Source organism: Mirounga leonina, unplaced genomic scaffold (genome assembly GCF_011800145.1).
Source record: "Mirounga leonina isolate KUSES-001 unplaced genomic scaffold, KU_Mleo_1.0 Mir_173, whole genome shotgun sequence".
Classification (NCBI taxonomy): domain Eukaryota; kingdom Metazoa; phylum Chordata; class Mammalia; order Carnivora; family Phocidae; genus Mirounga; species Mirounga leonina.
In genome coordinates, this window is record NW_023270447.1 from 67,318,317 (window position 1) to 67,343,436 (window position 25,120).

Here is a 25,120-nt window from a genome sequence, read left to right on the forward strand (position 1 = left end):
AAAATAAAATAAATAAAATAAAATAAATAAAATAAAATAAATAAAATAAAATAAAATAAAATATAAAATAAAATAAAATAAATAAAATTAAATTAAATTAAATTAAATTAAAATAAAATAAAAAAATAAATAAAATTTAAAAAATAAAATAAAATAAAAATAGAGTTTTATTTCTCTTTCCAATACCGATAGTCTCTTTTTTCTTTCCTTATGGTGTAGATCAGAATTTCTAGATCTGTATTAAGCAGTAGCATGACACTGGGCATAGTAAATCTGTTAGTTAGGAAACTGGTTTGGCTACTTTAGTAGAGACCAAATAACAATAGCTGAAGCTGAATAGCTTCTTTCTTATGTGAAGGTCCGAGCTAGCAGGCAGTTCAGGAGATAAGTGGCCCTGCCTCATGAGGTTAACATGCTTTTGATACGCTGCCCTTTCCCACATAGACAGAACTGGGTTGCCATGAGCACAGTGACATTCCGGCCCACAGATAAGGGGAGATTACAAGAGGAAGGCAAGCCCTTTCCTTTTAAGGATGTGGCCTGCTAGTTATAAACTACTGTTTCCAACCCACTGGTCAAAAGTCAGTTCCATGTTCACACTTAGTTGCAAGGTAGCCTGGAAAGTATAATCACTTACCAAAGAAACTACTGCCGAGCTAAAACATGGGGGAGCAGAGGGCTCTGTTAATGAAGAAAGAAGTTGGGAGATGTATATTGTATAGTTGTCTTGCTCCCAAGTCATGGTATATAACCATTACCAAGTAAATAAAATTTCATTGAGAGTTTCCCCAATTTAAAAAAAAAAAAAGGTATACCATGTATTTCCTCCTTTTTTTTCAGTGTAGTAAGTTATCAGTGGATTTTTGTGATGCTGATTACTATTCATATGCATATAAGCACATGAGTGAAGAACTTATGATTACATATGGTACTTTAAAAATTTGACTCAAATCATATAGGATATTATGTTTTGCAGAATCGGAAGCACTGAACTTAGTGAAAATTCAGGCTGCAGGAAGGGGATTAACATTTATTTAAAATCTTGCTATATGCCTAGCAATCTGCATGTTATAATAAAAAAATCCATGACATTCAAAAGCCTAACATGTGCCAAACTTAATAAAAGTTATTCTTATTCCCACTTTGTAAGAAAACTGAGGCACACAGAAGTTAAGCGATTTACTTAAAGCTATACAACCAGTAAGTGGAAAGACTAGGCTCCAAAGCCTCAGATCTTCCTACTCTCTAAACAATGCCTCTCAGTGATTATTCTTTCAACCATGATAACACACAAGAGGAACTAGGGGAATTAGTGCTTAATTCTTTCCTCAAATTTCAACTCACTACCATAGGGAACTTTTTTATTTACATGGAAAACTAAATTCTGAATTTAATAGAAAACTGGGATTCATACACAGAAATTCATTTTACTTTAGACTTCTTGGAAAACTCCTGTTTTACAAAACTAGGAATGCCAAAAGGCAGTAGATAAAACAATCCATGTGGAATTGAAAGTGAGTTGCACAATACCAAGGTAGTGCTAGAGTCGAAGGAAAATGCCACTTAGTCTCACATTTCCAAATTAAGTATGTATTTATCCTTAAGAATGGATATATATTCTTTATCCCAGTCTCACAATTTCAAAATCATTCAAGGTGAACTGATGCAAAAAAGTTGGCCTGAAATGAAACATATATGTGATACCTGGTATTTCTAAGCTTTCAGGGCTTTGAATATAATTAATCCACTAAAAATGGGAACAAGTCTTTTGATGGAAAAAAGAAAACAAGTGAAAAGACTTTGCAATGAAACAATATGTTTACTGGACTAAGTAAAAACCAAATAATTTATTTCCTGAAAACTGCTATTTCTTTGTAATATACCATCTGTTGGCTCATACCCATAGGATTAAACAGAAAAAAAAATATTTAAAATTTGTTCAAGACAAAGAAAAGGAGTAACTCACCCATCAAATACAAATATACTATTTTATTCTAAGGGAATATTTCTGTGGTTTCTGCAAGGGGAAAACCCAAAAGTGGTTAAAAAAAAAAAGAACAGAAAGAATAATTTAGATGTTTCGCTTGTTTGTTTGATGTTTTTTTTCTCCCCTGGAAATAAAAATGCAATTTTACATAATTTTAATAAAATTTTAAAAAGCAAATAGTCTGACACACATATCAACAGCTACGCTTATGAAGAATGACCAATAATTAATCAAGATTTTCTTTTACGAATTAATTTAGGGTCTGGACAACTCTGTGGACTAACATGCAATTGAAGTCCTGACAGCTATTGACCTGGGTATTGGCTGTTCTCAGTTAAAAGATACAGATTTCTTTTTTTCTCTCTGGTGTTTTCTAACAATGTATCTACTATGCCAACAATATTTGTTCTTGATACAACTACAGAAGGGGAAATGTTAGTGTTTATACAAAACATAAAATCTGTATAGTGGGGGCTATTACAACTGATGTTTCTGGATAGTTTATTGGCAGACTTATCAGACAATCCAGTTGTTTTTCCTCCATATCAAACAAGATCTGAATGTAAGAAGTTTTCCAGTCAGAAATGACAAACACAGGTGGAATTAACCATACAGAATTGGGGCAGATTTACTTCTTTCACACAGTTCCTGGTAACCAATATGAAATTTGTTACAGCAGAGGGACAGAACCATCAAGTACACAATGTCAAAAGGCCTACTTTTAAATTTTTATTGTACTTAAATGACTTTCATTTATTTTAAAAAACCAAAACACCTGCCACCCGCATCTAAAAATGGGACATATTGAAAAGTCTTTCAAGGTTAAAATTTCTCAGAGGCTTTTTGGACTTCTCTCATTTCTATTACAAATGGGTCAAATTCACCTCAGCTAAAGAAGTTCTGTGATTGGCCAACATCATAAGACTGAGTAAAATTTTCTGGGGGGAGAAACTGAGAATGGAGATGAGGGAGATGGATTGATATGCCAAACACACCTATGACTTGCAATCCTCATAGAACTACTAAAACAGCTAGAGTTTGGAATAATGCTATAATACCTGCTGTGGATATGATATGCAAGACAGTCAGTGTCTTTATATCCTAACCCCAGAATCCGTATTTTCAAGTTTCTTAGGGCAACAAGATCATCTTCCAAATGCTTTATAGGAACATACTAGGACCTTTTCTATCATAATTCTGATAGCTAAGTAATACTGTGTCTTTGTGGAATCACCCACAGGTTTGCCAGAGTAAGGAGAGAGACTATTCTTTTTGAAATGACAAGGGCCTCCAGAAACTGGTGCAAAGGCAAAATAAGAGGATTTGGGGGAACAGGAAGATAAAACAATGAGAGAAAAGCTGCCATTTGGGGATAAAATGAAAACAAAAGGAGAACCCCCATTTCTGTGTACCACAGCTCATGCTATGAGACAGCAGCAATAAAGGCTGACACCCAGAGAAGTGGGCATTTTAGTGGGTTTTCTACAAACATTTCAAGACACTTGGGGTCTAATGGGCTCCACAGATTTTCTGTGTGCATAATCAGTTTGTGGAGTTTCAGCCCCTTTACCTCAATTTACCCAAATCCAGACCCACAGCTGAGAAGGCAAGACCCAGAAAGTTTAAGGGACACATTACTGTGTGAACAGCAGTGAAGGCCTTTTTCCCTGATGTGAGGGGCCCATGGCAAAAGCACCAGAGGCTTCTATCCTTCACAGAATTGGCTTGGCAGTGAAAATCAAAATCAAGACCACTTCATTCTCTACCTTTTAAAAAAAAGTTGAGTATTTTTATTGGGTCTTCAAGTCGTCTGGGTCCCACAGTCCTCATCTGATGTCACTCTTAGCTCTGCACTGATTTCTCCCCTGACGTGCACATAGGGCTTGCCCAAGTAGCCTACTGCAGCCAAGGTTTTATTCCAAAGCTACCTCTCTAAGGTCTAAGGTTACTATGGTAGAGTTTTATACAACAGTTTTCCTTAAAAATATTCCACAATTTGTTATTCCCAAACAAAATAAGATTATGCACCACTCAGAGAAATTGGTTAGTCATTCTGAAGATGTCTAAGAACTATATCACTGCCAAAGAACAACATTTCTCAGTTCATATTCTTTCCTTCAATTTTCATTTGTACATCCACACTGTGGTTCACGAGTCATCTGTTTTCCATTATCTTATAATCAAGTCAAGAGGACTTGTACTTGTACATCGTTTTCCAAAGCTGGATGCATTCACAGTTTGGTGCATACCCATGTGTATGAAAATAGGAACCCCACTTCCACTTTAATCTGATAATTCAACATCAGAGTCTTCTGATTTGGCTTTGGCAAGTTCTTCATGTACCTCCCTCACCATGAGAATACGTGTTAACATGGTGTCCAGGGTCCCAGGGTCTATCGGGAATGTGGAGTACCACATGGGGCTATTCGGAACACAGGAGCGCTCGGGTTGCAGGTAAAACACATCATTCCTCTGCTTCACACTTTCAGAACTATCCACAGGAAAAAAAAAGAAAGAAAGAAAGAAACTAAGGAAATTGGGGATCAGAAAGTATAGGAAATACGTAACTACTCTTTAATATAGTGGCTCTCACCTTTTTCCCTACTGTGACTAATGTCATAGATAAGCAACGCACCCAGGGAGATAAGTTTAAAGGCATTCCGCCCCAGGTGCAATCTGTAACTGCACATTTTTTCCTCCTCCACTCACCGGAGGTGAGTATAATGTTAATAGAAGACAAAGTATAAGTTGTTCACAAACTTTAGTATTTAAAACATTATTAGGAGCAAGAAAAAATTCAACTCATATTTGACACTATGGCTGAGAACCACATATCCTCAGCACCCAATGCCCTGGAATGATCCCCAAGAGCACTCAATACACATTACCATGGGGCAAACCCAGTCACTATATTTCTTGGAGAAAAAGTACTTTAGTGTGGCTCTTACAACTCTAAAGTCTTTAAAGTTTCTGTAACAGAAAGACCACTCAAAAAATACGAATTCTTTAAAAATAAATTGTTTTTCGGGGCACCTGGGTGGCTCAGTTGTTAAGCATCTGCCTTCGGCTCAGGTCATGATCCCAGGGTCCTGGGATCGAGCCCCGCATCGGGCTCCCTGCTCAGCGGGAAGCCTGCTTCTCCCTCTCCCACTCCCCCCTGCTTGTGTTCCCTCTCTCGCTGTGTTTCTCTCTGTCAAATAAATAAAATCTTTTTAAAAAATAAATAAGTAAGTAAATTGTTTTTCTATTTATAGGTTTAGCAGTACAACCTCTACTCTAAAATTTTTCCTATGTAATACAGTAAAATCACAACAGTTTAGTTATCACATAAAGGTTGAGCAACAGTTGTAAAGATTAAACAATAGCTGTGATTCTTGCTTTTGAAGAGATTTTCAGAAAAATAATTATCAAGAAAAAGCAGTTTGTTTGAGGGTCCAAAATCCAGGCAGATATGAAAACAGGGACAAAAGGAGATTAAAGGTACATCCTTGTCTAAAGTTGTATTTCTGATACTTAAGCATCTGAAATCCAAAACATGTTAACTACTTTTTGAAGTGTGCTGAATCTAGTCCAGAAGAAGGCTGCTTACCATTTTGATAGGTAAAACTCATAAAGTCGGACTGGGCATCGTAGTGGGTTGTCAGTATTCTCTGCCATCTCCACACCCACCGGAACCTCGTCATCTTCATTTCGTTTCCTTTTGCCAACAGTTAGTTTATCTTGAGATGGGATATAATAATCAGAAGATTAGAAAAATCTTTTCTTCCAGTCTCAAGACACCCAGAGCTTTGTTTCCAGTAAGAACTGTCACTCCCTTCTCCCGTTCACTCACTAATCCCACAAGGACTGACTGAGCACCTATGGAGGTCCTAGGCAGTATTTTAAGTACTGCTTAAAAGGACTGAACAAATCAAATTATAAAATTTGTAAAATCTGTAAAATTTATGTCCCCCTGCTCACCAAAGTGGGTGCAGCATGGCAAAAAGCATGGTACTGGAAGAGTTAGGTCCTAATTCTGAACCTGACTTTGTTATGAAATTTCATCAGGTCCATCTGAAGCCACAGCAAGATAAAGAAGGAAAAAAAAAGGGTTCTAAGTGCTCTTCTACAGGAGAGATCAAGAGAGAAGTTGTCACCTTTTTACCTGAAAATACTTTTACTGTGGGTCATCAGTGTCCACCGGGCATTTGGTCAAGTTTCTTTTATCTGTCACAGTATTATGAGAAATGGAATCTTTGTTGGGAAAAGAAATTCTCAGTAAAGTTGACCGTTTGATAAGAAAAGGGCAAGCCCTTTTTCACCAACAGAATTTTGCAGAAGCCAAGAGTTATCAAAAAGAAACTAGGGTGGGGGCGCCTGGGTGGCTCAGTCACTAAGCGTCTGCCTTCGGCTCAGGTCGTGATCCCAGGATCCTGGGATCGGGCTCCACATCGGGCTCCCTGCTCCGCGGGAAGCCTGCTTCTCCCTCCCCCACTCCCCCTGCTTGTGTTCCCTCTCTCACTGTGTCTCTCTCTGTCAAAATAATAAATAAAATCTTTAAAAAAAAAAAAAGAAACTAGGGTGAAGACATGGAAAGTAGGGCTGTTTCTTTCCCACTTTCTCCCTTCAGGCTTCAAGAGAATAATAGTGGGTGGTGGATCTGCTGCAAACCTGACGAAAAAGGTTTTCTTCTTCTTTTCTTACAGCTGCTCTTAATAGGTAGCAAAGAATTTTCCCCAGCTTCCTGCATTAGTTATTACTTAAAATTCACCCCAGTCTTCTATTTAGAGGATACCTAAATATAAAGACTCCTTCATTCAGAAAAGAAGCTGAACTTACTACCAGTCTTGAAAGCACCTCATCAGAAAACAGGGAAATGTTACCTGATTGCCTCTCCCTGCCCCCAATTAACATCAGTTAAGAGCACAAAGTGGGCTATATACGAACAAAATAAAGGAGAGAGGACATAGTCATGGGGTGAAAAAGCACAACGGTGTTACATTTTCTAAAGAAAAGGAGCAACTGAGAGAATTTTTAAGTAATTTTAAGTTTCAGTAATTTTTAAATTCTTACTTTCAAAAAATACATATTTCACTCTTATCCCAAGGAAGTAACAACTTGATTTTGGGAATTTTAGAACTTACAATTTTGGTCAAAATTAGTATGTTTGATTTCTAGTTCCATAATATGTTAGTTTTTTAAATGTTAAAAACAAACTATTATTTAATAGGCTGTTTTAGGAATGTTAAGACCATAAGCCTTCTAAGAAAATTGTGACTGCTGATATTATTCCACCGTGTACAAAAGCAATACAGATCTTCCTTGACGTACGATGACCGAAAATGCATTTAATACATGTAACTTAGCGAACATCGTAGCTTAAACATGCTCAAAACACTTACATAGCCCCACAGTTGGGCAAAATCCTCTAACACAAAGCCTATTTTATAATAAAGTATTGTTGACTACTTCATGTCATTGATTAAATACCATACTGGAAAGTAAAAAAGATGACTGGGTGCAGAATGGCTGTAAACATATGGGTTGTCTACCCTCATGATCCCGGGGCTAACTGGGAGCTGCAGACTGTTGTTGCCCAGCATTCCACTAGCCCAAGAAAATACCAAAAGTCCACAAAGTACAGTTTCTACTGAATGCGTGCATATCACTTTTTCACAACTGTAAAGTTGAAAAATTAAGTCAAACACCATCTGCATACTCTAGGCCAGCTTTTAAGTTTCTTCAGAAATTGACAGTTAATGTTAACTAAAAAGAGGTGGTCTGGTCAAAAAAAAAAAAAAAAGATTTAGAAACAGTAGATTTAAAAATTAGACAGGTTCCTTTTAAATAGCGATTGGCCGATCTATTACGTCTAAATCAGTGATTCTCGGGGCACCTGGGTGGCTCAGTTGGTTAAGCGACTGCCTTCGGCTCAGGTCATGATCCTGGAGTCCCGGGATCAAGTCCCGCATCGGGCTCCCTGCTCGGCAGGGAGTCTGCTTCTCCCTCTGACCCTCCCCCCTCTCATGTGCTCTCTCTCATTCTCTCTCAAATAAATAAATAAAATCTTTTTTAAAAAAAAATAAATAAATAAATCAGTGATTCTCATTTTTAGCTGTATGTTTAAATTCCCTGGGAAGTTTTACAACGCAGATTTATTTGGGCTCCACTCCTGGACCAATTAAATCAGACTTTCTAATTTAAAAGCCAATAAAAGTACAGTGAAGCAAGTGATTGCTCTCATTTTGTGGCAAACCTATAACCTAGCCCTGGCAATAAAAAAGCATCTACATATTAATCTAAAGCTACACTCTTTCATGTCTCGAATTTACAGTTACCCTTCTGTGGTTAAGTCTCTATTTGTATACTAACCGGACTTCAAATAGAAATCTCACAAACTCCACCACACACCTGGTTCTGACTCCTGCTTTTGTAAAGGTGGGAAGAACCTCAGATACGTCATCTTGGTGCTATACTTCAGAGTCCTGGTCCGTCTCATCACGTGGGCAAAGGAAAGCTTCAAGTGCTCAGTAACATTCTTGAGTTGAAAGTATTTGGTATTGAAGAAAAGGAGGGTGTTCAAGAGGACGATTGGTGAGTAAGCGCCCAGCTGTTTGCACTCCCACAAATGCTCCTCTTCAATGCGAGAGAACATGTAACCTGCACCGAAGAAGGGGGAAAGCAGTTAACAGTACTAAGCTCCTGCTAAACAGGACCAAGTAATTTCTCAAATTCTCAGACAGGAAGATATAAAGGAAATGATCCATTGTTCCCATCTTTCCCCCTCTTCCTTATATGGAAAACCAGAAAAGGTACCGCAAAGAAAGAGCAGATGACTCCACTGAAGCAGACACTGTGAGCAATCCCCTGAAACAGTTTTAATCTATTGTTATTTTAGACCAGGGTTTGGCAAACTTTTTCTATAAAGAGCCAGATGGTAAATATTTCAAGTACTGTGGGCCACAGAGGCTCTGAACAACTTTGTTGTTATTGAAGATAAGGAGCCACAGACAATACAGAAACAAACAGGTGTGGCTGTGTACCAATAAAGTTTACTTATATACACAAATTTAAATTTCATATAATTTTCATTTGCCACAAAATATTACTCTTCTTTAGATTTTTTTCCCAACCATTTGTAACTCATGGACTATACAGAAACAGGCAGCAGGCCAAATCAAGCAGTTTGCAGACTCCTCCTGTTTGAGATCATTATGCTTACAGTTAACTGGTTCAGTTTCATTTTAGCTCAAATCATTAGAAGGCAGCTAGCTCCCTCCCTCCTTCACACCCCATCTTATTTTAAATTTATATTAAGAGTGATTACTGTGATGACTTATATGGGATTATTCTTGAAAAGCAGGTGTCCTGCAGAAGAATTAAGATGAGTACACCTTTAAGCGCACACTCCTCATGACAGCCCTTAAATCCAGGTCCTTCCTTATGTTCTCTCACCAATCCTCTTTGTTCCTGCTTATACATTCTATTCTTGGGAGAGTAACCAAAAATATGAATTTATTACTTCCAATTTTATCTCCCTTGTCTCTTCTTTGGATGCTAAATGCATCAAGCCACCACACTGCTCAGAATGCTTCAAAGGTGCTCTCTAGCCCGAAAGAAAGGGGCACAAATTCCTGAACATCACATTCAACCTCTCCGCTCACAGCCCAGGAGCCTAAGACCAGGAGTACATCAGGGAGGTGTCCAACAACGTATGGTCAAAGATAAACTCAAGGATGAAGATTTAACTCTTGTAACAACCAGTACAGGGTACTGATAATGAACTAGTCAAAGTCCACTGCTAGTAGGTACAATCTAGAAGTAAAGTACGTGTCAGTTGCCGGTACAGTGTGCAACCTCACCGACACAACCAGACCAAAAATGGCTTCTAAAAAGTAAATACAACTTCCAGTTGCTTTATATTTTTGTTAGTATCTATACATACACTGTATGGAAGTTATAATTTTACTAAAATCAGTAATACGCCTAAGATTTTTCTCCTCAAAAGTCCAAATAGGCTATAAATCAAGACAGAAATATAAGTGAACAATTTATAAAAAGATAATCATAAAAATTAAGCAATTTAGGAAGGCATATCATGAAAAGAATCAAAATAAAAGATAAGCATCCTACCATTAGGAAGTATTGTAGGTTCCCATATTTTCAAGAGTTTGGTAAGTTCAATCATAAATCTGGAATAGGGCTCAGTAAAAATGTTATCTATTCTACCATTTTCAAACAGGTACTACAAGAGAAAAAATGGAAACATATATGTTGATACAAAGAAAACAAAAGTTTTGGGTTTTTTAAAAATTATTTTAAGGAATAAAGTTTACCCTTAATTTTTGCCCTTAACATTGTGAACCATTTTTTAAGGATACATCTTAAAATACCAGAATTCAAGCTCTAAGGTCCTTTTCATATGAACTGTCAATACCTCAAGCACTGAGCTTGCAAGGTAAAATTTTCTATTTCCTTTTTAAAACATGGATGATACAGAATAATTATTAATAAATAAGTACCTTTTACTCAGTTCATGAAACTGATATACTAAAAAATTGCTTCTAATTTGTATGTTCCAAATCATTTTTCAAATTCCCAGGATCTAAATGCAAATGTGCTTTCAGAAGTTTTTGGTTTTTTAGCCTAGTTACAAGATCACTTCCTGAAATAATACAGTTAGCTAGTGTCAGGTGACCTGAGGATACCCAAGTTTTAAACCACAGCTCTCAACCCAGCCTTCAAAAAGTTCAAGTCTAATTATAGGATTTAAAACTATGCTAATTATAGCCATCAAGAATCATATCACAGAATGGGAAACAAGAAACAGCCTGGGTAAGTACTGCTAAAAAACATCTTGAGGTTACAGGGCAGGTAGATGAAATCACTCAGGGAAATAAAATGAGCACTTACAGAATAACACAAGGTATACTTATATGCCAAAAATCTTTTGCTGTTTTTAAGATTTCGTATTTTTTAATTTATTTATCTATGGCTATTTTGGTTTTCTGCTTTTCTATCCAATGTATGGCTTGGGAGAAAAATTTTTTTCTAGTTACATCTGTTCTGGCTAATAAAAATTATATGCCATTTCATACATGCATTTTTATAGGCTTCTTCAAAGGCAATTCATGACATTGCTAGATCACAGTTTTACTGTTGAGAAGTATTCGCCTTTTTCTTCTTTTAATAAAGTTATTTTCACAACCTAAACATATTATATCCTCATTATGGAAAAAAAGTTAAAATACAGAAAAAGTGAAGAATGACATACTCTAACTCGCTACACATTAGAAATACAGAGTTGAGTTTTATACCTTTACTCAAACATATGAGTACATATAAAATACATGTTTTAAAAACCACTTTCCCCCTTAGACCAGGAACAAGACAAAATTGCCTGTTCTTGCCACTTCCATTTAACATCATACTTGAAGTCCTAGCCAGAGTAACCAGGCCTTAAAAACAAATAAAAGGTATTCAAATAGGAAAGGTCCTAAGGAGTAAAACTATCTCTACTTATAAATGACATGAGCCTATATATAGAAAATTCTAAAGAATACATACAGCCACACACACACACAAAACTGTTATTAGAGTTAATAAATGAATTGAGCGAAGTTACAGGATACAAGCAGCACAAAAATCAATTGCAAAGAACAATACAAAAAGGAAATTAAGAAAACAATTCTATTTACAATCGTATCTGAAAGAATACTTAAGAATAAATTGAACCAAGGAGGTACATGACTTACACACTTAAAGCTACAAAAAAAAATGAACGCTAACAAATTAAAGAATACTTAAGAAAAACATCTCATTCATGGATCTGAAGAGAATACTGTTAAAATGGCAATACTGCCCAAAGCAACCTACAGACTGAGTGCAATTCTCAAAATCTCAATGGCTTTTTTTTTCCCCCCAGAAAGGAAAAAGCCAATACTCAAATTCATATGGAATTGCAAGGAACCTTGAATCGCCAAGTTAATCTTGAAGAATCACACTTCCCTATTTCAAAATTTAGTACAAAGCTACAGTAATCAAAATAGTATGTACTGCTATATGAATAACCATATAGACAAATGTATTAGAATTGAGAGTCCAAAATAAACACATGTCAAGTAAACACATATCAAATGATTTTCAACAAGGATGTCAAGACCATTCAATGGAGAAAGAACAGTCTCTTCAACAAATAGTGGTGGGAAAACTGGCTATCTACATAAACAATTATCCCTAACTCACAGGTATCCCTACCTTACATGAGATAAAAAAATGAATACAAAATGGATCAATGACCTAAACATAAGAGCTAAAACCATAAAACTCTTAAAAGAAGACATAGGGGTAAATCTTCATGAACTTGAATTTGACAATGGATTCTTAGATAAAACACCAAAAGCACAAAATAACAGAAAAAATAAACTGAATTTCATCAAAATTCAAAACTTTTGTGCATCAAAGTACACTAACAAGAGAGTGAAAAGAAAACCCAGAAACTAAGAAAAAATATTTGCAAATCACATATCTGATAAAGAGTTTAATATCCAAAATATATAAAGAAATCCTACAACTCAACAACAAAAAGACAAACAACCCAATTTAGAAATGGAACAAAGGTTTTAAATATTTATCCAAAGAGGATATAAACAAATGGCCAACAAGTACATGAAAAAATGCTCAGTGACCTTTAGTCATTAGGGAAATGCAAATCAAAACTACAGTGAGATATCACTTCATATCCATCAGATGACTATTAAGAAAAAAGGAAATTAACAAATGTTGGCAAGGATATGGAGATAAATAGAACCCTCATACATTGTTGCTGGGAATGTAAAACGGTGCAGCCACTGTGGAAAAGGGTTTGTTGGTTTCTCAACAAGCTAATCATAGAGTTACCATATGACCCTGTGATTCCACTTACAGGCATAAGACCCAAAAGAGTTGAAAACAGGCGTTCAAACAAAATCCTGTACATGAACGTTCACAGTATCATTCACTTTTCGTGATAGCCAAAAGGTAGAAACCACTCAAATGTCCATGAACAGATGAGTGGATAAACAAAATGTGGTATATCCAAGAATTAAATAATTCAGACATAAAAGGAATGAAGTACTGATTCATGCTACAACATACGTGAACCCTATGTTTAAAGAGGCTGGACACAAAAGGCCATATAAAATTGTATAATTCTACTTATATGAAATATCCAGAATAGGCAAATCCATAGAGGTAGAAAGCAGATTTATGGTTGCCAGGGACTAAATGGAGGAGGTAATAGGGAGCGGCTACTTAATGGGTATGAGATTTCCATTTAGGGTATTAAAGTTCTAGAGCAACATAGTGATGACGATTGTACAACATCCTGAATGTACTTAATGCCACTGAATTGTACACTTTAAAATGGTTAGTTTTATGATGTGTGTATTTTATCATAATGTAAATATTGCACTACACTACCTTAAAAATATATGTCTCTAAGAGTTTTCCATGTAAATATGTATAAGAGCAATTCATTGCTTTTTAACTACTATATGGTACTCAATAGTACAGACACACTACAGATGACTGAACCATTACTATTTTGATGAACACATAGATGGCTTCCAATTTTCTTCTGTTAAAAACAATGTTACAATGAAAATACATGTCTTTCTATATACATGTGCGTGCATTTCTTTGAGGAAAAATACTGATCAATGGATTTACTAGACTGATGAATCTATATGCATTTAAAGGTTTTTTGGGTTTTTTAAGGATTTTTAAGTAATCTCTACACTCAACACGGGGCTTTAACTCACAACCCCGAGACAAGAGTCACACACTCCGCTGACTGAACCAGCCAGACACCCCTACATGCATTTAAAGTTTTAAAAGTCACATCAACTTGCCCTCTGAAAAAGCCTCCACACAAGAAAAATGTATACGTCTTCACTAATACTTGGTATTATCAAACTTCTCAATTGTTCAATTTTCTTTTCTTTTTTTAAAGATTTTATTTATTTATTTGACAGAGACACAGTGAGAGAGGGAACACAAGCAGGGCGAGTGGGAGAGGGAGAAGCAGGCTTCCTGCGGAGCAGGGAGCCCGATGCAGGGCTCGATCCAAGGACCCTGGGATTGTGACCTGAGCTGAAGGCAGATGCTTAATGACTGAGCCACCCAGGCCCCCCTCAATCGTTCAATTTTCAATCAGCCTAATGGGTGAAATTCTTCCTTAGTTATAGCTGAGTACCATTCATATTAGAGAGGCGGTCCACCACAGTGATCATAAGAACAGACTCTGAAAATAAACCATCTGGATTCACATTCTGGCCCTGCCAATTACTACCTTGGGGACTTCAGGCAAGATTTTCACTCACTGTGCCTAGCAGAAAATGGTGATGATGATAGTCCTTATACATCAGAGGGGCACACTAACAAATAAATGAGTTAATATATGAAAAAAGCTTATATTAATACACAGCATACACAGTAAATGACTATTAGGCATTCCTGGTACATTTTGCCTGTTAGCTATCTGTTGATTTTCTTTGTTACTTGCCTATTTGTTTCTTTTGTCAATTATCCCCTTCTTGGCTAATGTTAACAATGGTGGTCCAGGTATTGACATTACAGTTGAGTTTATTTCTTTACATTTTTATGTATTTTTAAAATTCTTTACAATAAGCATAATTATTTTTATAATCAGAAAAAAAAGAAAAGAGGAAGCACATTTGAGATGTCAACATAAGTAACCTTTTAAAATTCTTTACAGTTAAGGAAAAACTACTTTTTGTCAAAACTGATAAAATGTTCATAATATTTACTTTCTAAAACAATCAGCTGACAATTTATTAAATTATAGCCTTTTTAATAGTTTTATTAATATAACAATATGATAAATATACTAGAAAAAACTCTTAAGTTTCTGATTTGTCTCACAAATTAGAGTATATTTTATAGGTGGCAGAGTATTTGGTATGTAAAGCAGTCCAATGTTTTTTACTGAAATCACAGCAATGACGTTTGATTATACTCAAATCAGAATAGGAATCACTACCACACTTCTTGACATCTGCATTGATAAAATTAGAAAATGCTCTTTAGATCCATAATATCATAAACTCTAAAAGTACAGGAAGTGTGCTTAGAATCTTCACAATTTTTACCTAACCAAAATGCATGCGTGGCGATAAATTTTGGTTGAAAGAACCTATAAAAGGGGCGCCTGGGTGGCTCAGTCATTAAGCATCTGCCTTCGGTTCAGGTCATGGTCCCAGGGTCCTGGGATCGAGCCCCGCATCAGGCTCCCTGCTCAGCCGGAAGCCTGCTTCTCCCTCTCCCACTCCCCCTGCTTGTGTTCCCTCTCTCGCTGTCTCTGTGTCAAATAAATAAATAAAATTTAAAATATATATATATCTTTTACAATCAAGAAACTTAATCAAAATATAGTGGGAACAATAATTAACGAAAGTACTCTTTTGACTCTGGGGAAAACGAATGCTGCTTGCATAACTAGATACCCATCACAAATCTTATTCATCAGAAATACACTTGTATCATGTACAAAAATGAATTTCAGATGTATTAAAGATAATCTTAAAAAAAACCCAAATATTTAAGAAAGAAATCTATGAGAATTTAAATACTTAAGTAGGAAGACCATTCTACGCAACACAGAAAAACCAGGAATTTTAAAGGGAAATAAATGCATATTATTAAACTATGTAAAAAAGAAAAATTTTTGAATGCCAAATATATAAACAAAAACTGGAAAACAAAAATATACTGGAAAAATTTATTTCAAGCATTTACATCAGAGTTCTTATCCCCAATATAAAAGAGATCCTACAGATAGAAAGGAAAAATCCAAATGACCAAAAGCATAAAAAGACATTCTACTTTATAAAAATTGGAAAATACAAATTGGAGCCACCAGATGCCTTTTTTTTTAAGCCATCAGACCATCAGAATAATAAACATTATAAAGAGGAGAATCCAAGAAATGGGCACTCATATGGTAAAGCTGTAAATTAACCATTCTGGAAAGTAAAATGAAAATATCTTAAAATTTAAAAAATCTATAGCAGGTGCCTGGGGTGGCTCAGTCGGTTAAGCATCCGCCTTCAGCTCGGGTCATGATCGGGTACTGGGATCAAGCACCACCACCTCTGGCTTTCTGTTCAGCAGGGAGTCTGCTTCTCCTTCTCCCTCTGCCCCTCCCCCTGCCCATGCTCTCTCTCAATCTCTTAAATAAATAAATAAAATCCTAAAAAAAAAAAAGAAAGAAAAATCTATATATGCTTTAACCTAAAAATAAAAGCATCAGTTCATCAGGCACTCAAATAAAATATTTACTAAACCACTGTATTAAGACTAAGGGGGGGGGGGCGCCTGGGTGGCTCAGTTGGTTAAGCGACTGCCTTCGGCTCAGGTCATGATCCTGGAGTCCCGGGATCGAGTCCCGCATCGGGCTTCCTGCTCGGCAGGGAGTCTGCTTCTCCCTCTCCCACGCCCCCTGCTTGTGTTCCCTCTCTCACTGTCTCTCTCTGTCAAATAAATAAATAAAATCTTTAAAAAAAAAAAAAAAAGACTAAGGGGGGGAGTAACGTGAATACTTAAAAGAAAAAAGGGTGAATAATTGGTATATTCGTATTCTGCAATATTACGCAGCTTTCCTTTATAAAGGAAGGAATTTGATTTTATGTTCACCTGGAGGGATACACAGATTGAGAAAAGTAAGCTGCAAAAAAATGTATACGGTATCAGCCCCATTTTGCTAAAAACTAAGCAAAACAACTATACACATCTAAAACATCTATACACACGCATATGTGTATGACACAGAAGGACAGATACTGCAACACTGGTTATCTCAGAGACTGGGAATGAAGGAGAGAAAACTGTCCGTATATGCCTTCAACTTACTGTTTTTAACAGTTACACTGAACACATACTACTTTTATAATTAAAAAACAAAACTTTAGGAATAAATGCCTAAATAAAAGAACACCCCCCCCACCATACAAATGGAAGAAAATTTCGCAAATAGAGAAAAGAAAAATCAACAACATCCAGAGCACTACCACCCAAGATGATAACCACTATCAACATATTTTGATGCATTTCATTTTATTACATATTTATAGGACTGGTTTTTAAAATCATTATATGTTAACATGTACTGATGCACATAGAATTCATATTCTCATTTTGTTTATTTAATGCTTTAGTATTAGTATTTTACACGTTACTAGAAGTTACTTTGTAAACAATTTTTATTGGCTACATAATATACAAGTTTATAAATATATTATAATTTACTTAAACATAACACTCTGGTGGGCATTGAAGTTATTTCCAATTTTGTGCAAATGATGTCTGAATTTCAGAGTATTAGCTTTGTCAGACTCCCAAAAAGTGAATTACTGGCAAAAGAGTATGAACATTCAAAAATATTACTGAAACACATGCCCAAAACTGCTTTCTAGAAGTGTGTACTAATTACCACCAGCTATGAAGGCAAATCCCCTTCACAGAATTCGTATCAACAATGAGTGTTATAAATATTTTTTGCTAATGTGATAGACAAATAATGGTATGTCATTTTATTTTATTTTTTTAAAGATTTTATTTCTTTATTTGAGAGAGAAGAGAGCACACAAGCGGGGAGAGGCAGAAGCAGACTCCCCGCTAAGCAGGGAATCTGACATTGGTCTCAATCCCAGAACCCTGGAATCATGACCTGAGCCGAAGGCAGACTCTTACCTGATTGAGCCACCCAGGTGCCCCATGTCTGTTATTTTAATGTGCATTTAGAAAATTTTAAATAAGACTACATGATTTACATAAGTACATATATACACACACAGTCACCTATGTCACTTTTTGTGACTTTGCTATTTTTGCCTTTTTTGTCCACAGAACAATAAAATGCACCATCCTGAATTTCTGTTATTCTACTAACAGTCTCAATTTGGCTTATGGAAGGCTATATGATCAAGACTTTTAAATCAGGGGCAGTGGTTCATTAAGAACAGAGTATAAAAGCAATACCAAACCACCATATACACTATAATTTTCAGCTTGAATCACAAGATCTATCAGAATTATTAAAAATGCAATACATTTGAGAACAATTACTGAATTTGATACCTGCTGAATTCCAAGGCACAAGTATAAGATACTGTCTGGATCATATTTTTCACCATTTGGTCTCCGCACTTCTTGGATAAACTGGCATAAACCCAAACTCAACTCAGCAAAAGTGCAGGACAGAATATCTTCCTTCAGCTTGATAGAACGGACTATGGAAAGGTAGAAAACATCTGAAATATTAACTTATAAGAAACACAGTAACATTACTTTAGTCACTGAAAAACACTGACTACTACTGGGGGCTTAGACATTATAGTGTACACTGGTGAATACATGGATTACAGATAAATCCCGATCTGAAGGCTTTTTCAGTTAAAGAAATAAAAACAATGCAGTGCACCATGTGTAACAGGTGCTGTGACAGGGGTTTAGTTTAAGAAGGATTCTAGGAAAGCAAATGAGGAACATCTATCAGACAGGGAAGGGTCAGGTGAGATTCTGGAGGATGTGACACAATGCCAGACCTTGAAAGGTGAAGAAGAATTAAACGAATAAAGAATTGCAATCTAAGGATATAAAAATACTTCCCGAAGCATATTCCACAAAGTACTAGTAATATGAGAGCTGGAGAAAACTGGGTTTCTAAGATCTAATAAATTTAGAAAACAGTAGCATACTATATCTGCGTCTAAAGAATTCACAATGATACATAAAAGGTTTATTAACGGTTCTGAGAATATCTGCATAAAAATGCTGTTTAACCTTCTCTAACTCCGATTTATTTGAATAAAGAACACTTCAAGTAACATGTAACATCTTCATGCCCTTAGAAATGCTGGAATACAGAAAAGTGAAAAGATTGAGGGGACTCAGATATACAGGAAAAAATCAAGAAGGGCAGATGAAGGCGAATGGTGGTAAATCTCAACTAGCATATTAAGGCTTTGAAGACAACTAAGAACTGAATTAATTTTACCAGGAGAGCGACCCAATTTCATTTGTAGAGATCCTACAATTTGATATGTAGAGAAACTACTCCAGTAGAGATCCTACTTCAATTCAGATTAGAATGAAAGTACTCTTTTTCTAGTCACTGCTCCTCTGCATTTAGATAAGGTTGCATGTTTTCAAAGATACACTCGAGTTCCCCTGATTTAGTTTTTTAAAAGGTAAGTCGGTGGTTCAGAAGGGCAAGGACCATGTTTGACCTTTTCACCAAAGTACCTAACCACCATGCATGGTACATACCTGGTACATAAATTCAGTACTTTTTGGATGAATGAATAGCAGAAATGAGTAGGCATCCCCTGTGGCTATTGCATTTAGGCCTGGTAGTCTAATATAATATTACCTCTCCATTCTCCCTATCCCTCTTCCTTCTTTAAAACAAAGAGTGCGTTGGCTCAAACTGGGAGTTAAAGGGCCTAATAAACCTCCCTAAAAGAAGTATATTTTTATCACTCAGCAGAGACTACACTTGATCTGCAGGAATTCAGTGCATCAGTCACAGACCACAGCAGCTACTAACTGCTCCAATAAGGAGAGTGACATGTACCCAAAAGCCAGCAGGGTAGACTGAGGTGAAGCCAAGAGTGCATGCAATTACCTGATTGTTAGAAAGAAGGTATAGTTGGAAAGATGCAAAGTATCTAGTGACAAGGACATACTCATCCATTCCTGCCCTATCTCATTCCACAAAGATTATAGTAAGTATCTCACAAAAGACACAGATAATAAAAAAGGAAAATAAAAACTGAAAACAAAAGTTTAGAATAGGAACTTCAAAACCAGAGGGGAAAAAAAGTAGGCTCTAAAATTAAACACTGCTGCTCTATATGAATTGCTTATTGGGTCCCAAATTTCCTGGCACCCAGTCTCACAGAGCTTATTATTAGGAAAAATTTCTACAGAAGAGGCAAGGCTTTTCCAGGTAAAATTTTTCTCAACACCACCACCAACAGCAGAAGTGTCACAATGGGTTCCATGTTACAGATACAGTGCTTAAGAATACAGATTTGAGTCACCCGCATAATGTTAGAGGAAGGAATACAATTCCTCGTATTTGCATAACAAATTCATGCACATACAACCTTACCTTCATAACAAGATCTTTGTAATTCAGAGTAGGATATTAATTTCTCTCTTTTACCATAAGACTCCAATTTTTAAATAATCTTAAATATTCCCATTTACAAATTTAAAATTGGCAATAATATTAAAAAGTGATTCAGAGAATTCAGACTACAAAGAGAAATGATTTTACCTCTACAGCCTGGCTCTGAGGATTCTTGAGAGACTGCATGGTCTTGAGCACTTCCTAAAGGGTCAGAACATGGGCTAGATGCAGCATGTTCAATACCTGACAAGGAGAGAAGAAATTAAAACTTTAAATAAAAATGGAGGAAAATTTAACACCAAAACCAAAGTTTTATGCAATTTTTGACCTAATATGTATCCCTTTTGTGTAGATTGATGACTTGAATTATATACCCCCAACCCCCTCAATCAAGACACAAATTCATGCTGTGTATTTACCGCCACATTTCAGATCCCCCTGCTCTTCCTTGGCATTTTTCCACTGAACCCAGTTCTTCCAGGCATTTACCCCGTACATGTATTTCAGTGTCATCCCAGACACTGAACATCCCTGAAAGGCTCCTTGAATAAGACTTCTGGGCTCCACAGCCACTATAGACTTCTTCCGTCCCTGTAAGAATTCCAAAAATTCACAGAATATAAAATTTACTTCTGAATCTTTAAGAAACATAGTTCTCAAAGAAAGAAGGGAATAAATTTACAGAATACACAATTTATTATTAGATCCTAAATATTCAGAGTTCTTAAAGCTAGGAAGAGTTTTAGAGGTTAATCCAATCCATATAGTAAAGAAAAAAAAAGGAGAGAGTTGAAATGCAGAACTCTAATAATTACTAACATTAGAGTACTTACTATGTTCCAGAAACTGAACCCACCCTATGAAGTATGAATAACAGTTATTACCACTCAGGTCTATTTCATGGAACATACGAGCAGATCCATTCTGGGATCCAAAACAAGCCCCCATAAATTCTCTACCTACAATCAAATTAAACTAGAAACCAATAATGAAATGATGTTAAAAAAATCCTCAAAAATTGGGGTGCCTGGGTGGCTCAGTCATTAAGCATCTGCCTTAGGCTCAGGTCATGATCCCAGGGTCCTGGGATCGAGCCCTGCGTCAGGCTCCCTGCTCCGAAGGAAGCCTGCTTCTCCCTCTCCCACTCTCCCTGCTTGTGTTCCCTCTCTCGCTGTGTCTCTCTCTGTCAAATAAATAAAATCTTAAAAAAAAAAAAAAAGAAAAGAAAATCCTCAAAAATTGGAAATTAAACAACACATTTATAAATACCCATGGTCAAAGAAGAAACCACAAATGCAATTAGAAAATATTTTGAAACTTCAGTGAAAATGAAAACATTTTTTCCCACAGTGCTAAAGCTTACAATGACATTTATAGTATTAAAATGCTTCTATGAAAATAAAAGTCTAAAATCAAGAATCAAAGCTTTAAGAAAACTAGAAAGAGCACACCACATTAAAACCCAAAGTAAGAGAGGTGTCTGGGTGGCTCAGTCAGTTAAGCATCCAACTCTTGATTTCAGCTCAGGTCATGATCTCGGGGTCGTGAGATCAAGCCCCACATCCGACCCCACACTGGGCATGGAGCCTGCTTGCCTGTTTGGGATTCTCTCTCTCCCTATGCCTGCCTATCTTTCTCTCTGTCTACCCCCCACCAAAAAAGTAAATGAAATAAAACCCAAAGTAAGGAAAATTAAAGAAATAATAAAAATAAGAACAAAAATCAATGAAAAAAGGATAGAGAAAAATTAATAAAGTTAAAAAGCTGGTTCTTTTAAAAGATAAAAAAAAATACACTTCTAGCTAGAATGATCAGGAAAAAAAGAGAGAAAACATTAAATTACCAATACCTGATCCTAGAGACATTAAAAGGATAGTTAAGAGAATGCTGTCACGCCAATAAACTTGACAAGGCAGATAAAATGAACAAATTTCCTAAAAGACACAAACTAACAAAGCTTGCTCTAGAAGAGATAACCTAAACAGCCATAAACATTTAATTCATAGTTTAAAACTTTCCTACAAAACCCCTATAGACCCACCAGTTAAATTATATCAATTCTATTTTAGAAAATAAAAAGGGAGTAAACACTAACTCACTGTACAAATGTTACCATTAGCCTGAGAACAAGGACAGACAGTCATTACAAGAAGACTACAGATCACTCTCTCTTCAACGGAGACATTTATAAAACCTTAACAATATACTAGCAAACTGAATCCAGCAATAGATAAAAGACTAAATACATCAGAAGAAAGTAAGATTCATCCCATGAATGCAAAGTTAGTTTACCATTTTAAGAATTAATGTATGTCATCATTTTAATAGACTGAGAAAGAAAAAACCAGATGAGCATCTCAACAGATGCAAGAGAGCCACATGACAAATTCAACACAAATCATGATAAAAATTCTCAGCAAATTAAAAATAGAAGAGAACTTCCTGCCTGATAGGGGCCCTCCACAAGAAACCTGTAAGTAATATCATAGTTAATACTGCAAAACTGAACACTTGCCCTACGACTGAGAATAGGCACGAAGATCCGCTCTCATCACTAATATTCAACATTGTACTGAAGCTAGTACAATACATAAAAGAATCCAAGCTAGTGCAATACATTAAAAAAAAAAGTGCATTAAGATTGGAAAGGAAAAAGTAGAACAATCTTTATTCACAAATAACAGGATTGTCTAGGTAGAAAATCCTAGACTTTAGTTCAGCAAAATCACAGTACATAAAATCAATATAGAAAAAGAAATCTCAGGGTGCCTGGGTGGCTCAGTTGGTTAAGCATCCAACTCTTGATTTTGGCTCAGGTCATGATTTCAGGGTCGTGAGATCAAGCCCGGCACTGGGGAACACTCTCAACATGGTACCTGCTTGAGATTTTCTCCTCTCCCTCTGCCCTTCCCCCGGCTTCTGCTTTTTCACCCTCTCTCTAAAATAAATAAAATCTTTACTATAAAACCTAGCAATCCCACGTCTGCATATTTTTCCTCAAATGAAACTATATGTTCACACAGAGATTTATATCTAGAATGTTCATAGCAGCTGTATTTGAAACAGCCCAAACCTGGAAATAACCCAAATTTCCATCAACTGTTAAACAAATTCTGTTTGTCCATACAATGAAATGCTACTCAGAAATAAAAAGGAATGAATGGCCTAATGATACATGAAACAACATAGATAAATCTCCAAAACATTATGCTAAGTTAAAGAAGCCAAACAGGGAAGACTACAAATTACATAATTCCATTTATATGAAATTTTAGAAAAGGCAAAGCAGTACCATTTTGCATCAATCTGCAAAGCAGATTGGTGGTTATCAGGAGCTAGAGAAGACTGACTGCAAAAGGTCATGAGGGAGCTTTTGGGACAGTGGAAGTGCTATGGTTGTGGTGGTAATTACATACTGAATATATTTGGTGAAGCTCATCAAATTTTACACTTAAAATTTATGAATTTTTGCATGTAATTATAACTCAATAGAGATAATTTTTTTTTAAATAAGGCTATTATTCTTTTAGTTTTTAGTACGGGAAAGTCCTGTCAATATGAAAAACAGTCCACATGAATTTCACTATTATACTATATTATATAAAATAAACCTCATTATAAATATATAAAAAAAGCTAAATTTAGAGACTTAAAAAAAAGTGTACAACGAGGATTATAAAAAGCTTTTTAAAGTAAAACAACAAAACACCCTCAATTATAAAAACAAGAAAAAGACCATGCTAAAAGAAACAAAGTAAAAGGTAATAGTCTTTTTTTTCAACAACAGCTGTCTGCCATATATTGTTTATTATTTTGAGTTCATCAAATATAGTACAAATACATTTACAAAATTTTATAAATTCATAAAGATGGCATGATTATGTGGGACATACACAGGTGTTGTGTCATATACTATTCTGGAGTGGCAGGAACGCTACCCTTTCTTGTATCTGAATGGCTGAAACCTGGGCCATGAGTCAGTACATGCTCCTAGCTATCAGTCCCCAGCAAGTCCTGGATGACTTACTGTAACACAAATGAGTAACAAACTATCCACCAGTAAACTGTAAATTTTTGTGGTTACCCTTCTATTAGCTGGAAAAGGCTTATATAACTATGATCCAAATGATGACAATCACAACAAACATTGAACAGCTACATAATAATAACCACATACTAAGCATCTGCCATGTGCTATGCTGGAAGACTTATCTCAGTACCTCTATTACCAAAACATCGAGGTTTACATATCCCTTTAAAATATTCAAAAGATATGGTTCTTGATTATAAGAAACAGAAATAAAGGCACAAAAGTACAAGGCTGTGGGCGCCTGGGGGGCTCAGTCATTAAGCGTCTGCTTTCGGCTCAGGTCATGATCCCAGGGTCCTGGGATCGAGTCCCACGTCGGGCTCCTTGCTGGCGGAAAGCCTGCTTCTCCCTCTCCCACTCCCCCTGCTTGTGTTCCTGTTCTTGCTATCTCTGTCAAATAAATACATAAAATCTTAAAAAAAAAAAAAAAAGTACAAGGCTGGGTAGAACAATGTATGGAATTCTGTGACCTGCCCATTACAGAGCTTTGTAAACATCGAGAACCAAGACACACCGAAGGAAAGAAAATGCTAGAAAAATTAATCTACTGCTTACTCTTCGTCTAGGCTGAGGGAAGCCATCTCTGTGCCGTCGTCTTGTTCGGGAACGTGCCTGGATTCCCTGTCCTTTATTCAGTGGGTCAAAGGATTCTATAATAATCAGCAGAAAGCATAAATTGAGGTAAATAACTCACAGATTTATATAAAAACAGACTGGGGGAGGAAACATCAGGTAATCATCACTATATTAATTATTTTGTTCATGATAAAATAACTTTATATTCTTAAGAAAAACAAAGGATACAGCACTTAAAAACTTCATTAAAAATCAAGGAAACCTCCTACATGGTTACTATGGGAAAGGTTAA

At 36.0% G+C, this 25,120-nt stretch overlaps 1 protein-coding gene across 7 annotated transcripts in view; it reads right to left on the reverse strand.

The window, feature by feature from the left end:
• ZMYM4 (zinc finger MYM-type containing 4) overlaps positions 1 to 25,120 on the reverse strand; it is a 143,104-nt gene that overhangs the window by 566 nt on the left and 117,418 nt on the right. For 5 of the 7 annotated variants that reach the window (XM_035019129.1, XM_035019128.1, XM_035019127.1 and 2 more), the window contains 8 exons: positions 24,808 to 24,902; positions 20,582 to 20,753; positions 20,310 to 20,405; positions 18,104 to 18,255; positions 10,100 to 10,211; positions 8,378 to 8,626; positions 5,577 to 5,706; positions 2,472 to 4,478 (listed from right to left, as the gene is read on the reverse strand). In XM_035019129.1, the coding sequence (XP_034875020.1) occupies positions 4,271 to 4,478; positions 5,577 to 5,706; positions 8,378 to 8,626; positions 10,100 to 10,211; positions 18,104 to 18,255; positions 20,310 to 20,405; positions 20,582 to 20,753; positions 24,808 to 24,902 (1,214 nt within the window). In that variant the 3' untranslated portion in view covers positions 2,472 to 4,270. Of the gene's footprint in view, positions 1 to 2,461; positions 4,479 to 5,576; positions 5,707 to 8,377; positions 8,627 to 10,099; positions 10,212 to 18,103; positions 18,256 to 20,309; positions 20,406 to 20,581; positions 20,754 to 24,807; positions 24,903 to 25,120 lie in introns of those variants that run through there. The other 2 variants (XM_035019125.1, XM_035019131.1) reach the window with 2 other exon arrangements.